Source organism: Charadrius vociferus, unplaced genomic scaffold (assembly GCF_000708025.1).
Source record: "Charadrius vociferus isolate BGI_N301 unplaced genomic scaffold, ASM70802v2 scaffold871, whole genome shotgun sequence".
Taxonomy (NCBI): Eukaryota; Metazoa; Chordata; class Aves; order Charadriiformes; family Charadriidae; genus Charadrius; species Charadrius vociferus.
In genome coordinates, this window is record NW_009646866.1 from 727,836 (window position 1) to 752,411 (window position 24,576).

A 24,576-nucleotide genomic window follows, 5' to 3' on the forward strand; every position below is an offset into this window, starting at 1 on the left:
CGTACTTCTTTTCTTTCTTGTTTTTTACTCACCTGGAGTGAGGAATCTATACATATTACATTTAGTATATTTAGCACCTGTCACAGTAAGTATGTGCAGTTCCTGAAGCTTCTTTAGAAAGCTATTTTCAAATCATCAAGTAGCAAATAGGATGATCTGAACAACACTGTGTAGCTTTTACTGTGCTGCACTTTTCTCCCTCTATCCAGGTCAGTATGCACTTTTCCCTTGCTAGATATTTTAAAATGTGCTATAAATAAACATCTTTGATTGATTCAATGTACTACTGAGGTCTTCTAAAAAATACTGCATTTTGAGATTTCTCTGCTTCTTCTCTAGTCAAGTAATCACTAATACTTCACACATCAGCATTCTTTTCTTACTTTGACAGCTCAACAGGACACAGCTGTACTTATCCTTCTCCCATTTTCCAGTTGGTATGTTTAAACCGGATGCTGAGAATTCTCCAAAAATCCTGCTTGGAATTTGGATTCTCTCATTGGCCTTAACTCCCAGGTCTTTAGCTAGCTTCTTCTATACTATGCTTGCCCTGCTTCAGCGCTCAACCTTGTAGTTTGGTCCTCAGCATCCACTTGTGCAAACAGCTGTCTTAGCATCATTTCCTCAGATGCTTTCGAAACAAGCTGTGATGTTATCTAGAAATGCAAATGGCCTCTTGCAGCTTAATCCCGACCTTCTCTCAGAAATCCTGTCCCTATTATATTTCAGAACACCATTTAATGCATCCATCCTGACTTCTGGAATATATTCTGTATTCCAAGAATGTTGCTGAAGAACCTCCTTAAATTCTGTCTCCTCAGAGAGCAGATCAATGTGAATGCTTTATGCCAGAGGCAAGGTTTGTAGGAAAGTAATATTTTTTATTAGATTAACTGATATATTTAGAAAAAATGTTTTATGTTAGCATTTCTTAGTGCTTGAAAAAAGTGTTAAATTCTTTATGCCAGTCCTTTTTTCCCCTCCCAATTTTGCCTTTCAGCAAGTGTTCTAAAGCTACTTGCTTTGTCAAAGGAAACATGCTTCTAGGTAGACAAGAAGAAATTTCAAAAAAGACTTTTCTTGTGTCCCTTAGTCCCCCAGAGATATGCAGAGACAGAGAAACTACCATCAGCGCACGCTATCTCTAGCACAGCATTAGAACTGATAAATAGCTGGACTGTCCCGTTGGACAGTTACAGAACTTTGCTACTGAGCTTCAGGAAACATCTAGACAGTGACATCTTTGCACTAGCTTTCCCCAGCACTTCAATTGGAAAAGCAAAAGCTGCAATTCCATCTGGTTTTACAGCAACATGCTGAGAGTCAACTGATTATCAAATTTACCCAGCCTTTTTTCTGCGAATGACTTTTTTCCTGCACTTCAAATGTCAACGTTTATTTAGACTGAAGATCTTTCTCTCGTTTTCTGTCTTTGGTAAGAATCCAGTTCAGACAGTAAGAAGTGAGGAGTTTTTTCCTAGAAATGAGACCTACCTTTCCATCAAGCTCCACATGAATCTCAAGACATACATGAAGGGCAAAGTATAGATGTTTCCCTCTAGCACAGAAACACAAAAATGGTATTGTTCCCCTCATTTTGAAAGCTTTGAACATCTAGTAAATACCAGAAAGACTAGAGATTCTCAAAAAGGAAAAATTCTTTTCCAGCTTCTGAGATGACAACATCTCAGTGAGCATCAATGACAATCTTTTCACCAATAAAAAAATGTATTAGTGTTTATAGGGACTTACTGTTTCCCATAAACCACAGAGATTTATAGCTTCAGTCCTTTTGAAAGAGTTCTTCCTTTCAACAGGAGCTCCAATACAGTAAAGCTTACACAAACTACCAGTGAATACCTTCAGTGTACTGAAGGGAGACTATCTTTTGTCCTTCACTACGTCAGTTTAAAATGAAAGTTGTTTTAAATCTTATGTCTTTGGGGTATACCTTAGTAAGTATCATATTTTTTTTTCCTATTATATCAATTACTTTTACTTCTTACATAGGACTTTGCTTAAACAGGGCAGAAATACAATAAGTGAGAAATACAATAATAAATGGGTCAATATATTTTTTTAATAAAAGTGTCATTCTCTTCCAATTTCTCCTGCTGCACTTGACAATTCCAGCCCTACTTTGATAGGACCCACTCATCCCACAATGAAGCATTATAAAAGATGGGTCTCTGTGCTTCAGAGTCCTACAGCCAGGCTTATTTCTGCTCCACAAATCAAGCAGCCCATACTGATATTTGTCATGGTAATTCCTTTCCCTAGCCTGGCTGCAGCAGTTTGCTCATCATCTGGCGAAGCCTTTTATTTCTATTTAAAAAGCGACCCACTTCGCCCATCAATTAAAGATGTCTTCAGAGTAAAAGGAGGAAACCACTATACAGACCACCTCTTCAAGGACAGCCCAGCCTGACCAGGCTTGGTTTTGAAAACCCCAAACAAATGGCTGAGGCTTCTCCCTCAAGATGGGACTTCACTAATGGTTCTAAAGATAGTGAAGAAGGTACTTTAAATAAGACAGTGGATAAGCTCAGGCTAAAGAAGTAGCACAATTCTAGCTGCCTTTTCTTGCTTTAATTCTCTTTTTTTAAAAGCACTGCCATCATTATTTTATATGCTAGTGTCTGTCAAGCTGGATCATCTAGAAGGCTGAACTTTTCACAGCCAATTTGTCATGCACTTGCCAGTTGTTTCATGCTGATAGAAAAAGCATTTTCACAATCAAAGTGCTATCATTGTTTTTTCTCTTCCCCTATGATTTACTGAGATGATGGTAGTGCCTGCAGCTGCCAATAGGCCTGCTGCCGACTGAAAATCCATTTAAGACAGGCTGTAAGCCAACTCATAAATACAGTACCAGAAAATCCCTGGGAAGCATGGCTTTCCTTGTTCTAATGCTGCTTTAGCCATAACTGTATGGAAAATACCTCCAAAATCTCACTGTTGTCTCAGCAAAGTCTTATTTAAGAAATTACAGTTTGGGTGGAGCCATAGGATCACCCCATTCCCCAAACCATTACCCTACACTCACAACCACCTTCCTGTTGCTGTGTCTACATCCCCCTTGGCGGCAAGCTCACAAGCACAGAGTAAGCCACCAAAAGTGGTAGGGAAGGTTCTCACTCCAGCTGCTGTCCAATAGTCTCTTCTCCACTCGCCAAAACATCCAGGGAGCAGCATTTATTATATTTCTTCTTATCTCTCTGTGGGATTAGGTGTTGGAGATGCATGGATGGGCAGTGCATTTCCCAGTCCTAGCAGGCTGGTGGGGAGACATACCCAGAGGCAATTGGGTCTCGGAGTCTGACAGTGACGCTGAAGGAGTGGGAAGAAGGACAGGCTAACCAAAGTGAGGTGCAGCTCCTATCAGCTAGGGACAGAAAAGAGGGAAGACCTACCATTATTTTGCAGGCAGGCATGCTCAGCCTTCTCCTGGGAGAAGCCGGGTAGTGACCACGAGGCAGGACCAGGCATGGTTACCTGAGTGAGGGACTCCCCTTACCTAGAGCTGCTTTTCCTACAGCCTTGGTTCTGGGCAGTGCTATGACATAGGTCCAATGCTGTGAGCACAGCTGTTTCCTGAAAGCAGTGTTACTGTTAAGGAGGAACAAAAGCACTGCTGCAAAAAGCTGCACTCCAAATATATGCTCACCAGCAGTTAGGAAGTGACATAAATGTTCAACAATGTTAACCCATCAATTCTCCTCGCTGAGATGGAAGTCCGTGCCTCTAAACTGTCTTGGAAATTCTCAACTGCAGTGAGCACATAGAAAAAGGAGTTGGAAAAGCTGAGCAAACATCTAAAAAAATCTTTAAGGCTTAGAAATTTGTGGTGATTTTCTGCTTTGGTGTAGGTCTAAAATAAAGCTGAAACACCAAGGAGAAACATAAAACCTGTACAATCTGTGGATTTTTTCCTTAATGTAATTTTTGATATTTTAATATCATCAGTATTACATGAAATGGCATTAATAGGCTTGATTGGTGTATGACCTAATTGAATTAGTTAACTATGACAAAACCATAGTTTTGGAGGAAGAAACTGAGACAGACTGGTAGGTTAATCTATGTTGCCCTGATGGCTCTAATGTCGGCTCCTGGATATCTCTTACAGCTCAGTAAAGAGGTTTGCAGTTTCAAATGGAGAATATAGCATTACTTGGACGCCTTTCCAAAGCAGTTGGAGATGTATGAGTAAAAACAGGAGAACAATGGCTAAATCAGGATAGCTCAAGCACCTGGAGCTGTGAGATGGATGCCATTTTTGAGGCACCTTATTGAGCCATTTTCTAAAGGTGTTAACCTTCTCGCAGAATGGCATGATAGCAGCTAAGAGCCTGGGCATGCTCAGGGCATGTTTGAAAGACTTTTGTGCTGCCAGAAATTATTGTTTCCTTTTGCCTTCAATTCTGTCTACAAGACCACAGTAGGAAGAATAGTTGAGCCAGAAATAGAATTGTCCTATAGGCAAAATTCAGCCTCCATGGCAACAGTCAGACCACTCTTGGATAAATCTGTCATTCAGCTAAATCTTCCATTTATTTCATCAGAGTTTTGCTTTAATTGCAACCAAATTACACGTATTTAAGCTTTACTGCCTTTCTGCAAGGTGGGAAGAACAATACGTTAATTCATTTTAGCACAGACATTAAACTGAGCTGCCGTAAGCTAAGAGAAGCCCTGAACAGTAACAGAGAAAAGGCCTCAGTGCCAACAGATTGAAAAACAATTAAAAAACCCCCGCAGAATATAACTATCTACATAGACACTACATACTGCATTTATGTTTTTATTTTAATGAAAAGTATTATCACATAAAAAACTGATTTCAACCACTTCCATCTTCCTTTTGCGGAAACAGAAAAGAATCAAGTCTATACTGTTTTTCTCAGTGTCTGAAAAAAAAATGTGCTGTAAATTACAAAGCCCTATGTTGCATCACAAGCTTTAAGAAGAAGATTGTGCAATTACTTAACATCAAGACAAAAACTTACCCCACACTGCCATGAAAACAGCAAAAAAGACGGTAGCTCCGTTGTCAAAAAGGTGTGTTACCTGAGGGATATATTAATAGTGTGATCAATTTATGATAATAAGGCTTTATTTTCCATTTTCACCTAATAAAATTAATGTGATCATGAGCACTGCTGGCCTGACAATCCTGAAGATCCTTCCCTTGACGTGTGAAATGTACCTGTCAATTGACAGGACTATCTGCCAGCCTGGCCTGGGACTGACCCGTGCCAACACCAGGTGTGAGCATCATTTCAGACCCAAAGCATTCATTTTATGAAGCCATGTACAAAGGATGGACCATACAATACATGTTGATGCCAAGGACACTGTAACACATACATCTGAAATGGATCTGTTGGAGTGGGTCCAGAGGAGGGCCACAAAAATGATCAGAAGAATGGAACGCCCCTCCTATGAGGAAAGGCTGAGAGTTGGGGTTGTTCAGCCTGGAGAAGAGAAGGCTCTGGGGAGACCTTATTGCTGTCTTTCAGTACTTAAAGGGGGCTTATAAGAAAGATGGGGACAAACTTTTTAGCAGGGCCTGTTGCGACAGGGCAAGGGGTAATGGTTTTAAACTAGAAGAGGGTAGATTTAGACTAGATATAAGGAAGGCATTTTTTACGATGAGGGTGGAGAAACCCTGGCCCAGGTTGCCCACAGAGGCTGTAGATGCCCCATCACTGGAAACATTCAAGATCAGGTTGGAGGGGGTCTGAGCAACCTGATCTAGTTGAAGATGTCCCTGCTCATTGCAGGGGGGTTGGACTAGATGACCTTCAAAGGACTGTTCCAACCCAAACTATTCTATGGTTCTATTCTGTTCTATGATCTAGGACATGACCTCTGGGGCTGCTGAATCTCTAAGTGCAAATTGCAAAGTGTTTTACAACCCAAAGTAAGTCCCGGTAAAAGGCAACGAATGTTAATATTGGCTGAACTTGATCTGTCCTTTGAAGATTTTACCTACTCGAGCTCACTAAAGACAAATGCAAAAGGCAAAATTAATGCTTTTACTAAGAAAACATTCCTATTTGCATAGTTTAAAATGTACCTTGGCATAAACGCAGCTGTCTGACAATCTCATGAAGGGACAGTATTTATCACATATAGGACACATTATGATATCTGTAGCTTGGCAGACTTCTTTACTGGAAAAATAGAAAAGATAGAAATTAATAGTCTGATGCACAACAATCAGTCTTAAAATGGATTGATAAATTTCACTAATATTTAGTTACTTATTGAAAATTACTGGTTCTGTAACTGAAGCCAAGTTGTTCATAACTGCATGTGTATAATTAATATTTGTTGACTGTGTCAGACTTCAGAGTTTACTGTTATAACTGCAGAGGACAGCTCTTCAGGGCCAGCCTAGCAGTAGGTCTTTACCATTTCCAGCTTCTCCTTGAGTCAGAAGTGAGCTTAGGTAGGAAGAGGGTGAGGATGATTGCAGATAATGTTAAGTTTGACTTGTTCTTGTGAATTAAGTGGGCAAGAATGTAGAGGTGCAGTCCTCAGCAGAAGGCCCAAGGGGTTCTTCATCTGAAGAATGTCTCCCTGTGGTGGATCTTTGGGAAAGGCCTTGAAGAGAGTGAAAATTTCCCACTCTTCTCCTGCCCTGTTACAAGAGTAATGAAGGAGCCCTACTTTTTCCCTACTTCATACTGAGTTGCCAGCACCATCAGCAACTGGAGCTGGGCGAGAAACATTGCCTCCCATCCCAATTCAGGAGCACAAAACAAGGGACGCTCGATACTGGGTACCTTATGCAGCGCTGTCTCTTCCTGAGTATTCATTCAAAACAGTTCAAAATTAAGTAATTAACAATTCATATGAAGATCTCTTAAATTATTCATAATAACCCACAGCTGTAATTTCCCTTATTAAAGTGCCCACGTTACCTGACTTGGCAGTGGTTCAAAGTGGTGACTCCATACAAAAAGACAAACAATCCAATGAAGGCAGCTGGGAAGAGCATCCCCGTGTACCAGCCTAACCAGGCAAAGTACAGCCCAATTTTCTCACCAAAGTACCGTCTGTTTTAAAACACAACACAGTGAAGTTACCCACTAATTAGCATAAATCTGCTTAATCTTGCTTGTCAATAGAAAATAAATATTTCTATTATATCTGAAGAGTAGATTAGAGAGCAGAGGCAGAATTTCCTGAAGAATAAGCCTGCAATTAGGCTTCTAAATCCACACTGAGGGACATGCCTCATGAATGACCTTAAAAAATGAATATGAAAATTCACTAACCACAGCTTACGGTGAGATGAGTGGAGATCTGAGAAAGGAAACACCAAGTTCATTTAAAAAAGCTAGTTATTTGTGTTTGGGAAAGTGATGGCTTCCTTTGCCTTTTGGCTGTGTTACTGTACTTCCCAAATAATTGCACTGAGATCAGTTTCATCCTCAAAACTGGTATAACAGCAAAAATTATTTGGGCCCAAATTATTTCTAAGAAATTAATTAACCAGGGGTTATTCTCCAATCCAGTTTATTTTCATTTGATTATTTATTTTCTTAGCTCAATTCCTGGAAAACTAATTTCATGATTCTACCACAGGTGGAAAATAAAGTGCAAGGGAGGTCCAACAAGTATCTTTGTGTATCATCTTGTACTAATTTGAGGCAAGTAGTCTGAGTTAATCCTCATTTGTTAGCTATATTGCCTAAAACTAACAGCAAAGTGGCCAGGAAGCTCATATTTACTACATATTCATTAGCATTCTTCCTCCTCCCAAACACAACTAAACCTTTATTTATGTGTCAAAGAATACATCAAACACACAAAAAGCATGCTGAACTCATCAGCATAGGAGCAGGCTGCATGCATTGTCTTGGTTTTGATGGTCTTGTGCACAGTAGGCTGATGATAAGATTAGGATGCTTTAAAAATCAATATGCAATTATCATGATTACAATGAAGATTTTACGAGATTATTCACAAGATTCACAGAATCACAGAATCACAGAATCACAGAATTTCAGAGTTGGAAGGGACCTCTAGAGATCATCTAGTCCCACTCCGCTGCTAAAGCAGGATTGCCTAGAGCACATTACTCAGGACTGCATCCAGGCGGGTTTTGAAAATCTCCAGAGAAGGAGACTCCACAACCTCCCTGGGCAGCCTGTGCCAGTGTTCTGTCACCCGAACTGTAAAGAAGTTTTTCCGTGTGTTGGAACGGAACTTCCTATGTTCCAACTTGTGCCCATTGCCCCTCGTCCTGTCACTGGGAACCACCGAGAAGAGTGTGGCTCCATCCTCCTTCAACCCACCCTTTAGATATTTGTAAGTGGGTGTTCGTTTTAAAGTTCATTTTAAAGAAGGAGGCAAGATGATATTCTTGCACTTCAGAGACTTTGCAGACAAGTTAAACTTGCATATCAACTGAATTGGAGAATAACTGCTGATGAAAACCCACTTTTACGCTGATGATGAAACTTCTGATCTGTCCAGAGACAAAGAATTCAGTGAGCCAGCGCTGCTGGCTCCTTTAGGCTACCAGAAAACATCTTTGGTCAGACTTTCACAGTGAGGAGGAAAAGACCCATGATGGGCTCTAGGTCTGGAGACAGTGGAGAAGAGAAAGAAACACTTGGTTTGGAATGGACAGTTTTCCTAAGGATATAAAAAATTTCCAGCATGAGTAATATCTGCCTGGGCTGAGCTCAGGCTCTGCTGAATGATACTGACCTACGCTGATTATTAGCATTTGAGTTTACCAGCACTGTATGAGAAGCCAAATATTGTCATGTTGTTTGTATTCTTTCCTCTTTCAACAGAGACTCAAATTTACAGGCTAAACAGGTGGGAAGCCAATGACAACACGCTCAGTTCCTACGAGGGCAGCAGGTCTAGTTGTAAAAAGACACACTGGAAAGCGCTTTTTGAGCTCCGATTTAAAAATGTTAGCGAACCCTTTGGCCAAATTATTTACCTGACACCTAGGATGTCAAGCTGTGCCTGCTCCACTGAAAAAGAAAGCTCACATTCTGAGCTTACTTCCACTGATTATTTATGGACCTATTTATCTCCATGTATGTAGTTCAAAGTAGTGAAGTAAGCCTAACATTCACCAAGATTTATTTTTTTATTTCATTCCCTACATTCAACGATGACTGTTTCCTCATTCCAACCCCCCCAGCTGACATTCATGACAAACTTCATCTCCTATCCTGTTAAGCTTTTCCATCTAACAATGCAAATCACAGTACTCCTTTTTTGATCTAGAGATCAAGCAAAGAGCTTCATCCTAGATGAAGACCCAGGCAAGGTTCAGTGTCTGCATAAAGAAGAATGGACATGATGCGGAGCAACTCAAACCTCTCCAATGTAAGGAAAAGGCATTTGAGGCCATTTGTGGGTCTGGTTTTAAAAATAAGTGCCGCATATGTGCATTATTTTGACACTTACTGGTTTAAACATGGACAAACAGCCTCGATCTTCCACTATCTGTGAAGCCCTGGGCTTCACAGCTGGTATTCCACAGACTGTACTACTGTAATTTGCATCAGGATCAAATTAATATTTAATTTCTTTTGGCCCTGTAGTTAGCATATTTTTTGTAAGTCTGTGCTCAGATACCATTAGGTTAAGTGCTATAGAAAGAAAATATGGCAGTAACAAGGTCTTTGGAGACCTTCCTAGGTGCTGTATTCAGAGCAGTTTCACATTTATTCCAACCTATAATTGGGTTAGCCTGGATCACCATCATCCTCAGGAGATTAAGATGTTTAGAGATACCTTTGCCACTCTCTCCCTTCAAGTTGCACAAATACGAGGAACGAGCTCTTTGTTTCTCCTCTGTCACTATATAAAGGACAGAAATTTCATATAGTTCTGCACAGTGATGGCAGTTCCCTTACCTGCATGCTGGTATTTTACCCACAAGTCAGTAATGTACATGAAGGACTCCAGGGATTTTTTTTCTAGGATGCATCACTGTGCATTACTACACCTAAATTTCAACAATCTACTCAGTGAAGGCGTCTTTGACATTTTCTAGCTTTGATACATTTGCATTTTTGTTAACTTTGGTAGCTTATTACCATTCAATTTTTCAGACTGTTAACAAGAATAGAAAAAATGTTGTGTATCTTTTATGGTTCTCTCACAGAAAATTTTCTCCACACCTAACCTAAAAAGCAGAGACATAAAAAAAACCCCAAGCACCTAACGGAATAATCCATCTCTCCTATCCTCATATATGCTGTACCATTAGAATAGTAATAAAAAATAATTTCAGCTTCTCGGGTTTATACTAGCATATATACTAGCCCTCCAATATCACTTACCCTAACGGTGAACTGTCTCTCCCCTCACCCCGTTCCGGTGGTAGAACTATCACTGACTTAACTGGGCCAAGATTTCAATCTCAGTATTTATCAATAAGGCACATTTTTGAAAAGTATTAAGCTACAAAGTCTGATTTCAGACCCATAAAATGCGATATTGGATTCCTCTGTGTTTAACGACCCTCATTATAAAATCTTTTGCTTTCAGGATACCTAGAAGGAAGTCATGGAGCGAGAATACAGACAGGTTTGGACTCAAGCCAAGAATCAATCTATTTTCATTAATCCTTTTGCAGGTCAAAAGGAAATCCTATACAGAACTTTTTACATCACAGAAAGAAGTTGTGAGGGAGCTAGAGCTTTCCAACAGGTGTTTTGGACACACAAAGCTCTCATCTTATGTCATGAGCAATGGGGTGGGGAGGAAGGTTTGACAGGAGATTGAAAGGGAGTTGTCAGCTGGCAATACAGTCATTGAATATAAATATTAATAAATAAAAAATATAAATTATTTATAGTCATAATTAATATAAATCATTTAATATAAACATGCAGTAAAATGCAAATTACTCAGGCATTCCTTTTGCTTTCAGGTTCATTTAGGTAGCTTTACAATCACTCTATACATATAGTTTTCTCCCTCTCTTTTTGTCCTGTAAATAAAATGCACAAGCAGCAGGAGGAGTAATTTATGCAGAACCTAGAGGAAAGCAGCTATGCACAGAAGTGTGAAGGAGGCGATCCAAAACTCCCAGGAATCACTGCAACTGTTCCCATTGACTTACGTGGTCCCAGAGCAAATAAATATATTAAGTCCTGCCTCTTTCCAACTGCTATCAATTCTAAGGATCTTAAATTATTCTTGTAAAGTAACTATGGACACTAAATTCCAACAGAAGTGTAATCAAAATCATGGTACCACATCTGTTCATTAATGAGTGCCTTTGCAATTTTGCCAAGTCTGCGCCTTCATACTGCCACGTGTTTCAAAGCAGAGTGAAAACAGGATCACGCAATTCCCCTCAAATGACTTTTTCTCATTTATTTCTAATGACTAGTATCTCCATAACCGCCAGCCGATGACATTAACTGAAATCTGGGAGGCACCAAATTGACAGCACCAGGGATGTAAGGCCTCATTTTAACAACTAAGGGAAAAAAACCCCAGCACCAAAGTATGAACAATTTTGCTTACCATAGTGGCAACTTGACTTTAAGGTGGAAATATATTATCTATTAATGAGGTAATTATAGTATCTGCATCTAATTTACTCCTTAGCCTTTCTAAGGCATATAGTAAAGGGGAATGTCAGCTAGCAGCAGTAAGTTCTGGCCAGACGTCTGTGGAAGCATGAACATCCATTCACTCCTTTTGTACAGATGGCAGCACTACTCCCTTTAAGCACACCCCACATAGCTGTTGGTATGGGAAAAAAATTAAAAAGTTGCTCCTGCTGCAGAACCGGTACTAAAAAAGCTTCTGTTTAAAGTATGCACACTGAGGTACTCCCGAGTGAAATGAACAACAGGTCTTGCTGGTGTTGTCAGCTCTTCAAGGAAAAATCTCCAGCTCACTAGACGTATGAGCTGCGGAGAGTGGCAGTAGACAGGAAAGATTTGGCAGGAGCTAGGGAAACGCAAGGGATCTAGCATCTGTGAAATGAGAAGAAAAGGCATCCCCCCCCTCCGCCCCCCCCAGCTTTCCTGCCACCCCTCCTTCAGTGAGTTCATTGCAGCCATGGGTGCGCTCCAGGGAGCAAATGGCAGGCTGGGCTGGGGCTGCAGCTTTGAACCCTGCAGAACTCCATGGCTACCGAGACTCATGCCACTGCAAATACTCAGGGAGCCTCACAGCTCCCCCTGCCCCCGTCCTCCTTGGGTAAACACCTAGTCTGAACCAACACAGGACACCCATGACCTCAGCTAGGGGTTCTGCTATTTTGACTGCTTTTTTTTCTTTGTAAACAGCTGTGGAAAAATCAGTGAATGTCACTGCCTGATAAAAAGCTAAAGCACCTTACAAAATCCTAAACATCAAACCTAGGCTACTCAAGAAGGCTTCTACCAAGTTCCAGAATAATCTCATGTCTAACCTTGCTCGTGCTGTTACCGTTTATTCTTATGCTTAAAAAAACCTTCCAGATGCCTGATGGTTCATATTCATAAACCAAATTAAACCAAAATGCAGATATTGGCTCAACAGCACTTCCACAAGCAAGAAATATTGGTGAAGAACAGTAGCCTTGACCACCATGGACAAATGATTAAAAAACATTATAAAGTTGTTTATACTGTGACATTAATATCTTATAGTATACTAGCACATTAAAAATAAAAAACTTCAGTATAACTGTTGGCTTCTCAGTAAATCAGCCATTTCCATAGTGTAATTTGAGAAAAATTCCATATTTCTGTCCAAGCCAGTGTATTAAAAAAGAAATAAGAAGCTTTCAGGATTAAATTATGAGGTACAAATACATTACTTAATTTTCTAAAGCATTTTAAAAATTACATGACTCGGTAAAACTTTTTTATTGTATTTCTCTGTGAACTTTTTCTCCGTGGAAATTGAACACCTCCTGTTTTATGAAATGGATAGGTTTTATATGGCCTTAATCAATAACACCGTCTATCTCCAGGGCCACCCACTACAAATCTTTCTATCTGGAAACAATTTTGAGAATCAATAAAACCCAAGGTTTCTATCAGTTAGAGGACTTATAAAAGGGGAAATTAATATGTTGGACCAATTGCATGCTCTGTATGACCCTTCGCAATGGCCAATGTATCAATATCTTCAGTGATCACAATACATCTTAAGACTATTAATAGGCCCTTGTAACTTCATATTTCTCTCTTCAAGTAGAAAAAGCCCATTAATGCCCAATAACTGTTCTTCCAACACGATCAGTAAAGGCTCTGTCTCTCTCTATATGCATAAAAAAGATGTAATCCTCTATTAGCACATGCAAGCTATTTGAAAACATTATTTAAAAGGGCTATAAGAATTTGGAGTCATGTCTCAGCTTTATCAGTGTGTCTTCTTTGCAGGCTACTTCCAAGATGAATACAAATCCAGACTGTGATGTGGCTGGGCTGAATTTAAGGGAGGTGGTACAGGAGAGAGTTCCACCCACGTACCACTAGTGCTGCAGAACACAGTTATCACATTCAGTGACTGTGAGCTCTGCTCCGTGCCATATGTAAGCACCATTGAACTTCGTCCAGGGCTCATTCTGTGGTTGCTTTTTGGAAAAAAAAAAAAAAAAAAAAAGATGATCTAATCCATGAGAGCCTGTTTTTCACCAAAGCCATGCTCTGAGGAGGCAGAGGAACTCCAGTGAATAGACATGCAACCCAGACTCCACAATATCTCTCTTCCTTTTTTTCACTCCTAAATATTCTGCAAACCCTTCATTAGAAGTTATACTGTCAAACTTCCTTCACTTTCAGCTCCTCCTACAAGCTCCTCTATAGATACTTCTTTGAATGTAGCAGCACCATAGATGAAATGGATTCCCATGACCTCAGGGTCAGTTTTTAAAAATCACATGGATTAACTCAGCTTTTCATGGTTTTGTCAGAAGATAGATAACCTATACTCAAAGCACCTACAATGTGACGTATTAAATGCAGGAAACTCTTACCTCACGAGGTCCAGTGGTTGGTACTTATACCACACTCCCCAGGAAGCCCAGCACTCATAGAGCAGGTGTCTGTGGTTTTCTGCCCCGTGTGTTCTTATTGAATTCTTACTTCTGTAACTTCCCTAAAATACAAATCTGGACATTACTGAACAACAGTAGCAAAAAGGACTATGTAAGAAATCTCTCTCACTAGTGGTATGGATAACACAATTTATGCACACTCCATACTTGTGCACCAAAAGCTAAATATGACATTAAAAGGACAGTTTCCTCTGACTTCAGTAAGATTTGAGATTATTATTCCCAAGAAATTTATGATAAATAGGGTTCAAGTCAAATGCTATGAATTGGAGAATCTGAAAGAGAAAAGCACAGCATGATACTTTTCCCCTCTGAAAACACACTGATTTGTCAAACCCAAATAATTTTTTACAGAACAGATCCAGAACAACTCTCCTTACTCAACTCTTTTTTCAAGAAAAAAAGCAATTATTTTTCCAAGGAAAAAGCATTACTAAATGGGAGGGATGTCAGAGGGGGACACAGAATGCAGAAGAGAGTAATAACATGAACAAGATTGAGAATAAATGATTACACAATGAAGAATTCATTTTGTGGTAAATGTCTGTTCAAAAAGAAAGAAAAAGACTGAGAAAAATACCTCATGAAGAGGAAATGCAGCTTCATAGGAGCCATTACTGAGCAATCGATTCAGACCTAAGAATCAAGAGTATCCAATTATTTAGCAATAGGACCACCAAAACTGCTAAGTAAAAAGCAAAACACATTTTCATAATAAGCTGAAGTTTGAAGCCTACTGACAGTAAAAGATACATGTAGAAAAATTTGTCTTTTATAGATTTTGATGAACTAAGATATAATACAGGCAGACTTCTTCAAATATTAATCATAATCTATCATTTATTATGCTAGGCGTTTAAAGATTCATTTGCCAAATCCATCTTCAGCGTAACTTCAGTGAAATCAGGAACCTCACACCAGGATTGAAGTTTGACCCCATAAATTACGGTCTGAGGAAGCTATTTAGGTGAAAGGCTGTACTTCTTGGGAACTGAAAACTTCAGGGAAGATCTTTACATTTTTGAACTGCGGGCCAGTAAAGCAACTGAAACTCTTAATTTCCATATAATAATAAGTTGTAAAATATGTTCAGTTTATGTCTTACAAAAGCTGCTATACTAACAGATAGAACAGGAACAAGACAGGCTGAAGTAGTACAAGAGCAGAAGATATACTTGAACCTGAACAGAAAGGATGGCTATCTGGCACAAAAAAGTAATCATACACTGAGTGGGACTCAGTCAGGCCTTGTCGCTCTTTAATGAGAACCTTGAAAGAAATAATGAATGAGTGCTGAGATGTGGGCACTTTTCACTTGGAAAGTCACCAAAATAGAACTGAACAACTATCAGGCATCGCAAAACTAAATACTGGCACTAACATCCTGAAGGCATTTGAATCCAATTGACCAAGAGGCAAAGAATCCTGATTCCTTTCCTAATTCACAGGGGAATGATAGCAGCAAGAACACAGCAATGAGAAGCATTGATTCAACATAAATAGCACTTTCAATGATTGCCTTAGTATCTGCTTGGCAGAACATGCTTTCTTCCGAAGTGTCTGGCAGAAAAGCAAAACCTATACAGCTCTGCCTAGTGATCAATGCAAGGTTGTGTTTGTGGTAGGTACAACACATATAGATATATGAGGGAGCTTGAGGCACGCAGGGACCGCAAGCGTGTTTGCTAAATGCAATGGCTGCATGCCTGCTTGAATTCTTCCCTCTCTTCTGTCCTGTCTGCTCATCAGCATTGCTCAGAGCTATTGCTACTTTCATCCCAGGAGCTGAGGAAGAAAGAAGTGAATTTCTGGCATGTTTCTCTATCTCTTGAGGAAGGACAGAGTTTATACAGCAGGGAAATGAAATAGGCTGCTGGGTTTTATGGTGATTGCCTCTCCGTTTGTGATGTCCCAGTTTCTATGTGGTACAGAAGCAGTACATGCTCTGTATCACAAGACAGAAGAGAGCCACCGTTTTGTACTCCAGCCCTCCTCTGTCACTGCCTGCTCTCCTGGATCTGCACGTGCCGCTCCAAAAGTCCACTCGACCCACTATTTGACAGGCATGCTGTAGTTATGCATTGCATCCTTTCCACTGAGGATGTCATTGGTGAACTGCTTCTTGACTTAGAGCAGCTACAGAGATACAGAACCTTCCATCTCCCTTTGGGATAGACAAGTATCCAGGGAGAAGCCCTCCAGGCTGAGATGTACAGCAGCACAAATCTTGCCATCCTTCCAAATAAATTTTTATGAATGAGTAAAAGCTTTTCTGCATGCATTTATCTGCTTCTCCAGCATCCTTAATCTGTACATATTTCTTGCTTAAGTCAGACTCTTTCTTGCAGAGGTGATAAATTCCATGTGGTGACATATGTGCCTGTGAAAGTAGCCTGATATTACAGGAAAATGATCAGGTTTCCCAGGTAAAGCCCCTACAACAGCAGCGGGTGACACATCAACAGCTCAAAACTGAGGTGATTAAAAAGGAAGCAAGAGAGTCTGTTACGAGCCCAGGCAGACTTATCCTCTTTTTTTGGTGGGGCTTAGCACGTTGCTCGGTACTTACCAATTTTGTTTTTCCCTTCTTCGTATTTCACTCTTTGTAAAATATGGTGTACAATTCTGCTTCTTGTAGCATTATTGAAGAAAGTATCTTTGTTGTGTATGATGAAGCTGTATAAAAATACAAACAAAGGGCACCTCAGGAATATACAGTAACATGTTTAACGCAAATATTGAGTTCCATTACTTTCTATAGCACTCTAAAAACCTACAGTATGTGAGCAAGTGCAAGAAATATTAAAGGACACCAAATTAAGTGAGATGATTCACCGGATCAGATGATGTCAGTAACAGTATTCATTCCCTAACAAAGAATTACATGGAGAAGTCAGGAGAAAGATCAAAGATACTTAAGCATTCATTATGATAAGCATCACTTTCAGATAATTCACTGAAAACTATAAAATACTTGCACAAAAATTTGCGTAAGTGTAAGATTTGTAAGTGCAGCTGTAGAAATTCACATTTGATTTCTCTTGCAGGCTTCTTTATGATGCTTTACCATTAAGAGTCAGATGGAAATATGTAGTTGGCAAACCACTCCTACTGAAAATCAAATACTATGTTAGAAATAGAAAATATATACCCCTATGTTTGGTCCTGGAAGCTAAAATAGAGTAGAAAATTAGCTTTCAGAACCTACTTATGGAGTTATGTATGAATGCAGGTCCAATAGTTTAGGCAGAATTGTGATGAGTCCAGGAAATTTAAAAAAAAAAAGCCACAAAATATATTGCATTGATTAGATTGGCTGGCATAATGTATTTTATATATATTTCTTAATCCCAATATATATATGTAAGGAGAACAAGATCATAGAATCATAGAATTGTCTAGGTTGGAGGGGACTTTTAAGATTACCATGTCCAACCATCAACCTAACACTGCCAAAACCACCACTAAATCATGTCCCTAAGCACCACGATTACCATCTTCTAAATACCTCCAGGAACGGCGATTCCATCATTTCACTGGGCAGCCTGTTCCAATGTTTGATAACCTTTTTGGTGAAGAAATTTTTCCTAATATCCAATCTAAACCTCCCCTGGTGTAACTTGAGGCCATTTCCTCTTGTTCTATTGCTTGTTACTTGAGAGAAGAGACTGACCCTCACCTCTCTACAACCTTCTTTCAGGTAGTTGTAGAAAGAGATAAGGTCTCCCCCCTGAACCTCCTTTTCTCCAAACTAGACAACTCAGCTGCTCCTCATAGGACTTGTTCTCTAGACCCCTCACCACCTTCGTTGCCCTTCTCTGGACTCGGTCCAGAATCTTAATGTCTAAACACAGTATTCGAGGTGGGGCCTCACCAGTGCTGAGTACTGGGGGGACAATCACTTCTTTAGTCCTGCTCACCACATTATTCCTGATACAGGCCAGGACGCTGCTGCTTGAGGTGTGCAGGGCTTCAGGACAGACTATGAAAGTCATTTAGACACTTCAGTAACCAGGTAAGTGGATGGAGTTTCTGATTAAGTAGGACTGTGCATATATTGAGGAAACGACAATATTTTTTTAAAATGTGGTCCTTAGTAACCGACTGAATAGAAAGTTTCATATCTTTTAAAATACTTTGGATAGGAGGTAAGATTGTTTGCCTCCTCTGTGTTGGTGAAGAGCTAGGGAATTTAATAAACTAACAAATAAAATGGTAAAGTCACAGAGATGTCATAGAGAAACCAGCCAGTAGGACAACGCACCGGACAAAACTGACTTCAACAGAGATCATCTTAATAGGGAGCTTGGCATGCATATATGCGCCAACTTCTCTTCTGCACAATCTGGGATCCACTGCTCAGTTTTCCCTTCAGGTAAATTTACCAAAATGAAAACCTGCCTTTTCAGAAGGAATCTTTACCCATGGGAAATCATACATGACTTTGCACCTTCACAGTCATTTGGAAAAACAGGCAAGGAGTCCAACTTCTGGACTTTGGGGACTTCATATGCCTCCTCTTTATTATCAAAATTCTCTGCTGAATTTTCCATACAAGACAATCTGTAAGTTCCTTATGTTCAGCTTCAAAGGCAGATAATAATAAAAAAAATACCAAAGTAAAGGTATAAAAGCCAAATTGTTCCAAGAGCACCATAATTAAGGAAACCTGGTTTTCTAGAGGTTGCTATCTCATGTCTCCTTTCCCACTCCACCCCAGTTACTCACAGGTCATTTCTGTGTCCACGGTCTACTCAGTACTGTACTTCTGGCTTCCTCCCACATCCCTGCTATTCCCAAAGTCCTACACGCGCGCTACAGTACCTAATGAAAGTAATTTGATTTATGCATATTGGCTGACCACCATGTGCATGCTGATTTACCAATGGACTGCTACCAGACAGCATATACAATTGGTGTGCACTGGCCACTGCCTGTTCTGTATAGGCACAATTTTGGGCCACTATTCCATTTCAAGCTGCTGATACTCACAAAGTAGATAAGACTGTGATTAACTTTGAGATAACTACACCTGTACCAAACTTAGTTGAAAGTAATCCGTATGTGAAATAATAATCTTTAGAAGGCCTTTGACAAAAAGGAAATACCGTCATCTCGTAAGTTTCAATGCTTAAGGAAATTAGATATAAAACCAATCTAAACTCTGAAGCAGATAGAACAGCATAATTTCCAGCTGCAGCTGGCGCTCTGTATTAGGCCATTTTAGTAGCAGCAGAAACAAATTAAAAGACTGTAGTAAACCAGAAATGCACAGTTAGTGTTCTTCCCACTTTGTTTCATTTTCTTCTAATGTCTGACTTTCATCTCCGAGATCTCACCTCCAAGACAGTATTGAATGTTAAGGAACTGCGAAGATAACTTATGAAATCAAAACAGCACAGTAATTTTCATTCTGACTTAGCTTTGAGTTCTTGTAGGATTCTATTGAGAATTGAATCACCTTACCTGGGAAACTAGCAACATTGATCCAGGTAACACCAAAAATGTTAATTTATTCTCCTTGTGATAGGAGGTTATTTTGCCCATCTGTTATCATGACTGCAACTACAGGTAGTTATTTCAATAACTTTTTTAGACAAGTAGGTTAATAGTTTTTCTGCATTTAGTCACTTCTATTTTCATGAGTCATGAATGAAAAAAAGGCATTACGCGATCTTAAAAAGAAATAAGAACTAGTTGTTTAAACAAACACTTTAGTCATTTGCATTCATTTGTAAACTTAGCAATGGTGGTGGTATACTTTTTGATCTCATGTGGCTGAGAAGGAACAACCAGATGCATCTGTGAAGCAGATGTCAACACCTTAGTATAATAACTGCCCTGAAGAACTCTGCCTATTCCAGAGCTAACTGTAGCAGTAACATGTGCGAGTATGAGAGCTGCAGACGTTTTGCCCTTCCCATCCTTGTGCCAGTAAAAGGCATTTGAGGGCAGGATGGGCAGAGGAGAGGGAGAACTCACCATGAATAGAGTGGGCCAAGAACATATCCTTCAGTGTTTTCCAATATTACTTATGGAGACATGGATGCAGAAGAGATGCTAGAATTCACCAAAGGTGAAAAAGGAGTGCCAAAATGAGTTCTCTGGATGTCCTGGACTATCCCCAACAATATCTTTGTTTTGGGGTGGAACTGTATGGGGTAAAGGTTAAAAATAATCCTCACCAATTTTGAATATAAAAATCAGAGAGTCTTTTTCTTGTGTTTAACTCAAGTACTCAGATAATCTCTGTGAAAATTGTCTGTAGAATAGCCCCAGAAAGAGCAGTATCACCATAACCAAGGGGGTAGGGAGCTCTGGCACAGGAAATAAAAAAAGGGAGACATGAGTGGGAGGCATTGAAAGGTTGAGAATGTCACAAGTAGCTGCAACTATGTGTTACAACATCCCACTTAGAGGTTGGAATAAATTAGGACAATGCCAGGAAGGTTTCAGTTTATCTCCAAAATCACAGAAGTTGCTCTTGTCAGGTGAGAATCATGTAGTTTAGTGCAGGACTTATCCCTCTCTACCACCACCCTTCTCTCCCACACTTTATGGGCATTTCTTTCTCCAAAATTTTTGTGCTCCAGGTTGTCTTCTTTCTGAATGTGGGCGGTAAATCCATATTCACAGAATAGCCATCAAGGCTATTTCACGTTCTACAGCATCCAATGAGGAATTCAGAAGAGGAAGACTTTCTCAATCTATGGAGAATCTCACCCTTCAAATTTCAGTTCACAGGGGCCAGAGCTGAAGACATTTCCAAACTAGGTGTAGATAAACATTCACCAGACACTACTGAGCTGTAAACTGCACAAGGCAGAGGCTTTCCAGAGAGCTTTTTAACCCTTGTTGCTTTCAGATGGAACAGGTTCCTCAGCTGTTCTGTTTCTGCTGCCCTCCTTAGAATTTCAATATGCACAAGGCACTGAATATTCATAAGAGCAATACAGCTTGTTTTCAGGCTCACTAAGTGTTCAGGCTTTATTTACGAGACAGTTCAGTTGAAGGTTTTGATCACTTTGTCACCTCATTTGTAAGATAAAAAATAACTAAGGATTAATCCACTGTTATTTTTATTACCTGTGAAGTTAATGTATAGGTAGATAATAAAGCCAGTGATTTGTTCCACAACAGTTATAACCATTAGCCTGGTCCTGTAAGTCTTATTTGTGTGAGCTGTCCTTACTCAAAAGGAAAATCCCAATGAAGATAATGAGAGCACTTCTGGCAGGAAAGGTTCTAGAGTTGATCTTTAATTAAAGTCCCTTTTAAAAATGTCATTGTGGAAATATTGCTCTTGCATTCACACTGTAAGCGACATGAAGAGTCAGTGAAGGTTAATTGCTTTGAAATTATATTTGTAGCTTTCTTAATTAGACTCTGAACTGGAGATTTCGAACTATCTTTCCAGGGATAACAAAGCACAGCAAAACTAACTGTTGTCTAAAGAAGGCCCTGCAATTAATGTAAATTCCCGTTCATACATTCTCTTTGGTAATTTTGGAGGTTGTACAAACCCTTTTGGTGTAAATTTAGTGCTTGAACCTTTACCTAACACCTATTTGAAAAAAATGGGTTTACTTTTCAATTTATTTTGGAGAAGCAAAAGGCAGGAAAAGGCTATTTTCTGCTGTACTGGTAAGATATACAAGCTGAAAGCTGAACACCCATGGTCTGGTTATAAAGCTACAAAGTGAGGTTGTGTGCAGGCACGTATCAATGTGCATCTTTGCTCCACAGGATCCTCAGACACCGAAACATTAAATGGCTGACACTCACCATACAAAAAGGTATGTTCCAAGCAAATGTCTCTTGCTGGAAGCAGTACAAACTGAAAGCACAGATGTTATCTGAAGTAGTAATCACTATAGGAGAATTGTATTCTTCAGTGCAGGAAAAATGCTTAACCCTCTGCACTCACAGGTAAACCACTAGTGGTAGATAGCTATCGTTGGCTAAGGCACCATCAGGTTTTTACCTCATTTAACATCAGAGAAAGAAAATCATCAGCTGTAGTAGCAGCAGCAACAACATGAGCCTGCAGTATTCCAGTGAGAATATTACCACACATCCCTGCAGTCTATTTGTTTGAAAATGGGTGTATTATTATCACTTTCTATTTATTTTAATTTTGCCTGACTTTTAAGGCCACAGCTGACTTTTTTGTTTATCTAAAAGAAAGTGTTTATTAATGGTTATTGGGGATTTTTCACATCATGTACCTAAAACAGGATCACTTTGGGATGAAGAACATATTAGTGGTCTTGTCTGTTTCAGATTTGGCACATCACAGCCTCAAAACTGCTAAAGTAAAATAGAGTCGTGAAAGTACTGAATCTCTCCTCTACCTTTTTCTGCCCTTCCCCCCAAATCACCCTGCCACTTGAAAAACTTCTTAATTTTAAATTGGTTCACGCAGGAATATTCATCTGAGATAAAATGAGCTTTAGGTATTTTTCAGTGATGTCCTGCTTCATTCAGTGTGCCAGGCAATTAAAATTTCCAGAATCAGAGAGAATTTACAAAACCCATTACAGGGTGTTTCCGAGTTTGGTTGCACAAAGATTTGTTTAAGAGCAGGTATCTTACAGAACTGTGATTCCCTGTTTATAAAAAGTCATTTACAAATGTATAGTTATACGGTAGATATATTCAAACACAAGTATGACCATCTTGGTTCAAAAAAAGTAACTGACCATGCAGCCCTGTTCCTCATCTCCAGTGATAGCAGCTCCCTGACCCATCCATGATCTTGGGGTGCAGCAGCTCACGGAGACATGGGCACAGATCATCTTGGTAGGGATGGGATTTATTAGGGATAATCTGAGCACAAGAGAAAGCTTAAAATGTAACTCCACCCCAAGAGACACATATCTTGGAAATCTGACAGGATGAGATCCTCATGTACCACAAGGGGACACAGTACAAATGAGAATAACCCCATTAACCTCTGGTATACAGGGTCATTTTTGTTTAATTAATCCAGATACTGTCCTAGTCCTCCTAATTGTGTAAATTTTAAATCTAATTTTTACAGAAGAGATAAATATTTATTTTTGAGTGGTTTATTCAATTACGTATTAATATATAACCAGAAAGTTTATTGACTTTGGAAGAAAAAAAAAGGGGGAAATAGCTCCTTATATAGAGTTTGAAATGTCTAAACAGTAATTAAAAGCATTTTCCCAGCTAGTATACAGCTATCTAAGAAATTGCAGCTAATTACTACTGTTACTATTCCCAGCTGACTAGCAGTTTACTATCTAAAATAACTAATGTGTTCACTTATTGTGAACTGTGCATTCTTGTAACTGATAATTTTCAGAAATGCTTTGGCGTATATAAAGCCCTTCCCAAGTTGTGGCTGCAGAAGAGAGATACTACTCAGAAGTCTATCTTGAAAATTATCATTCTGTATTCCACACAATTCCAACAAAATGCTTGCCTCAGCCAGGCAGACCTTTTTTTCCTCCAAAAAGAGATTTCCTATTACTTAGGAAATAAGATGAATTTTGGTCTTCTCTTGTACTGACAATTTTGTGATATACCCTATAAGGTATGCCGTAATCCCTTTAAAAGAAAATCTGAAGCCATGCTGCAAAAGTTATAGGCACGTCTCACAAATGCGATTCTTGCAATTTTCTTCTTTGCCTGTTTTGGAGGGAGGGCAGATGGTTAGCTGTGTCTCAAATGAATGAAACAAATGAAGTTTTTTTTCTGAAAGCTAGCCTTTCTCCACATCTGCCCTTTTCCATCTGAATGGGAAAGAAAAATGCAAGAAAGAAAAAGAACTTCAACACGATCTACTAAAATTGCACACGTTCATTGTACATCAGTATTTCAAAAATACAAATTCCTATTGAAAAAAGGCCTGATCAGGCCTTGCTGGTTTTGGTCTTAACTACTTTCCTTTCCAGACTCCACATTGTAAGCATTGTCAGTCATCTGTCTTTCCATGCTTTTAAAAGTGGCTATCACAAATGAAGACTGTATACCAAGACCATGTTTCAGACATCATCTGTATCACACTGGAGACCTAAATAGGAAAACCACGGCTAGATCAAAAAAGATAAACTGCCCATTATTTGCTGAGGTGAAAACATCTGAGGCCATGAAGAAAGGAAAAAATAATGAATTCAATACAAGTGTGGGTTTTTTTAAAATCATTTTATATTCAATTAGTAACTTTTTTACTAGTTAAAAAGCAAGTAAAAGCTTATGTTACTGCAACAGCAATAACTGAAAACTGACGCTTTAATGTAATATGGAGGCAGGATTTTATCAACTCTGGAGCGTTTCTATTACTGTTCTGAATAGGCGACAATTATCAGTGCTGCCCTTGGGAAGGGCAGTGGGTAGAGGTGAAAAAGAAATAATTTTATCAGTGATCAAGCCTTCATCTGGCACAGCTGATTCAGACTAATGAAAGTGCCAATCACAGTAATGCTACATCAGTTAACATGTGTTGGGATAAACACAAATAAAAAAATCCATTTCTACTAATACTTTCC

At 39.3% G+C, this 24,576-nt stretch overlaps 1 protein-coding gene across 1 annotated transcript in view; it reads right to left on the reverse strand.

The window, feature by feature from the left end:
• ANO4 (anoctamin 4) overlaps nucleotides 1–24,576 on the reverse strand; it is a 123,818-nt gene that overhangs the window by 35,992 nt on the left and 63,250 nt on the right. The window contains exons 8-13 of the mRNA XM_009894415.1: nucleotides 16,629–16,735; nucleotides 14,640–14,695; nucleotides 13,979–14,100; nucleotides 6,933–7,067; nucleotides 6,083–6,179; nucleotides 5,010–5,070 (exon numbers count right to left, since the gene is read on the reverse strand). Coding sequence (XP_009892717.1) covers nucleotides 5,010–5,070; nucleotides 6,083–6,179; nucleotides 6,933–7,067; nucleotides 13,979–14,100; nucleotides 14,640–14,695; nucleotides 16,629–16,735 — 578 coding nt within the window. The remainder of the gene's footprint in view (nucleotides 1–5,009; nucleotides 5,071–6,082; nucleotides 6,180–6,932; nucleotides 7,068–13,978; nucleotides 14,101–14,639; nucleotides 14,696–16,628; nucleotides 16,736–24,576) is intronic.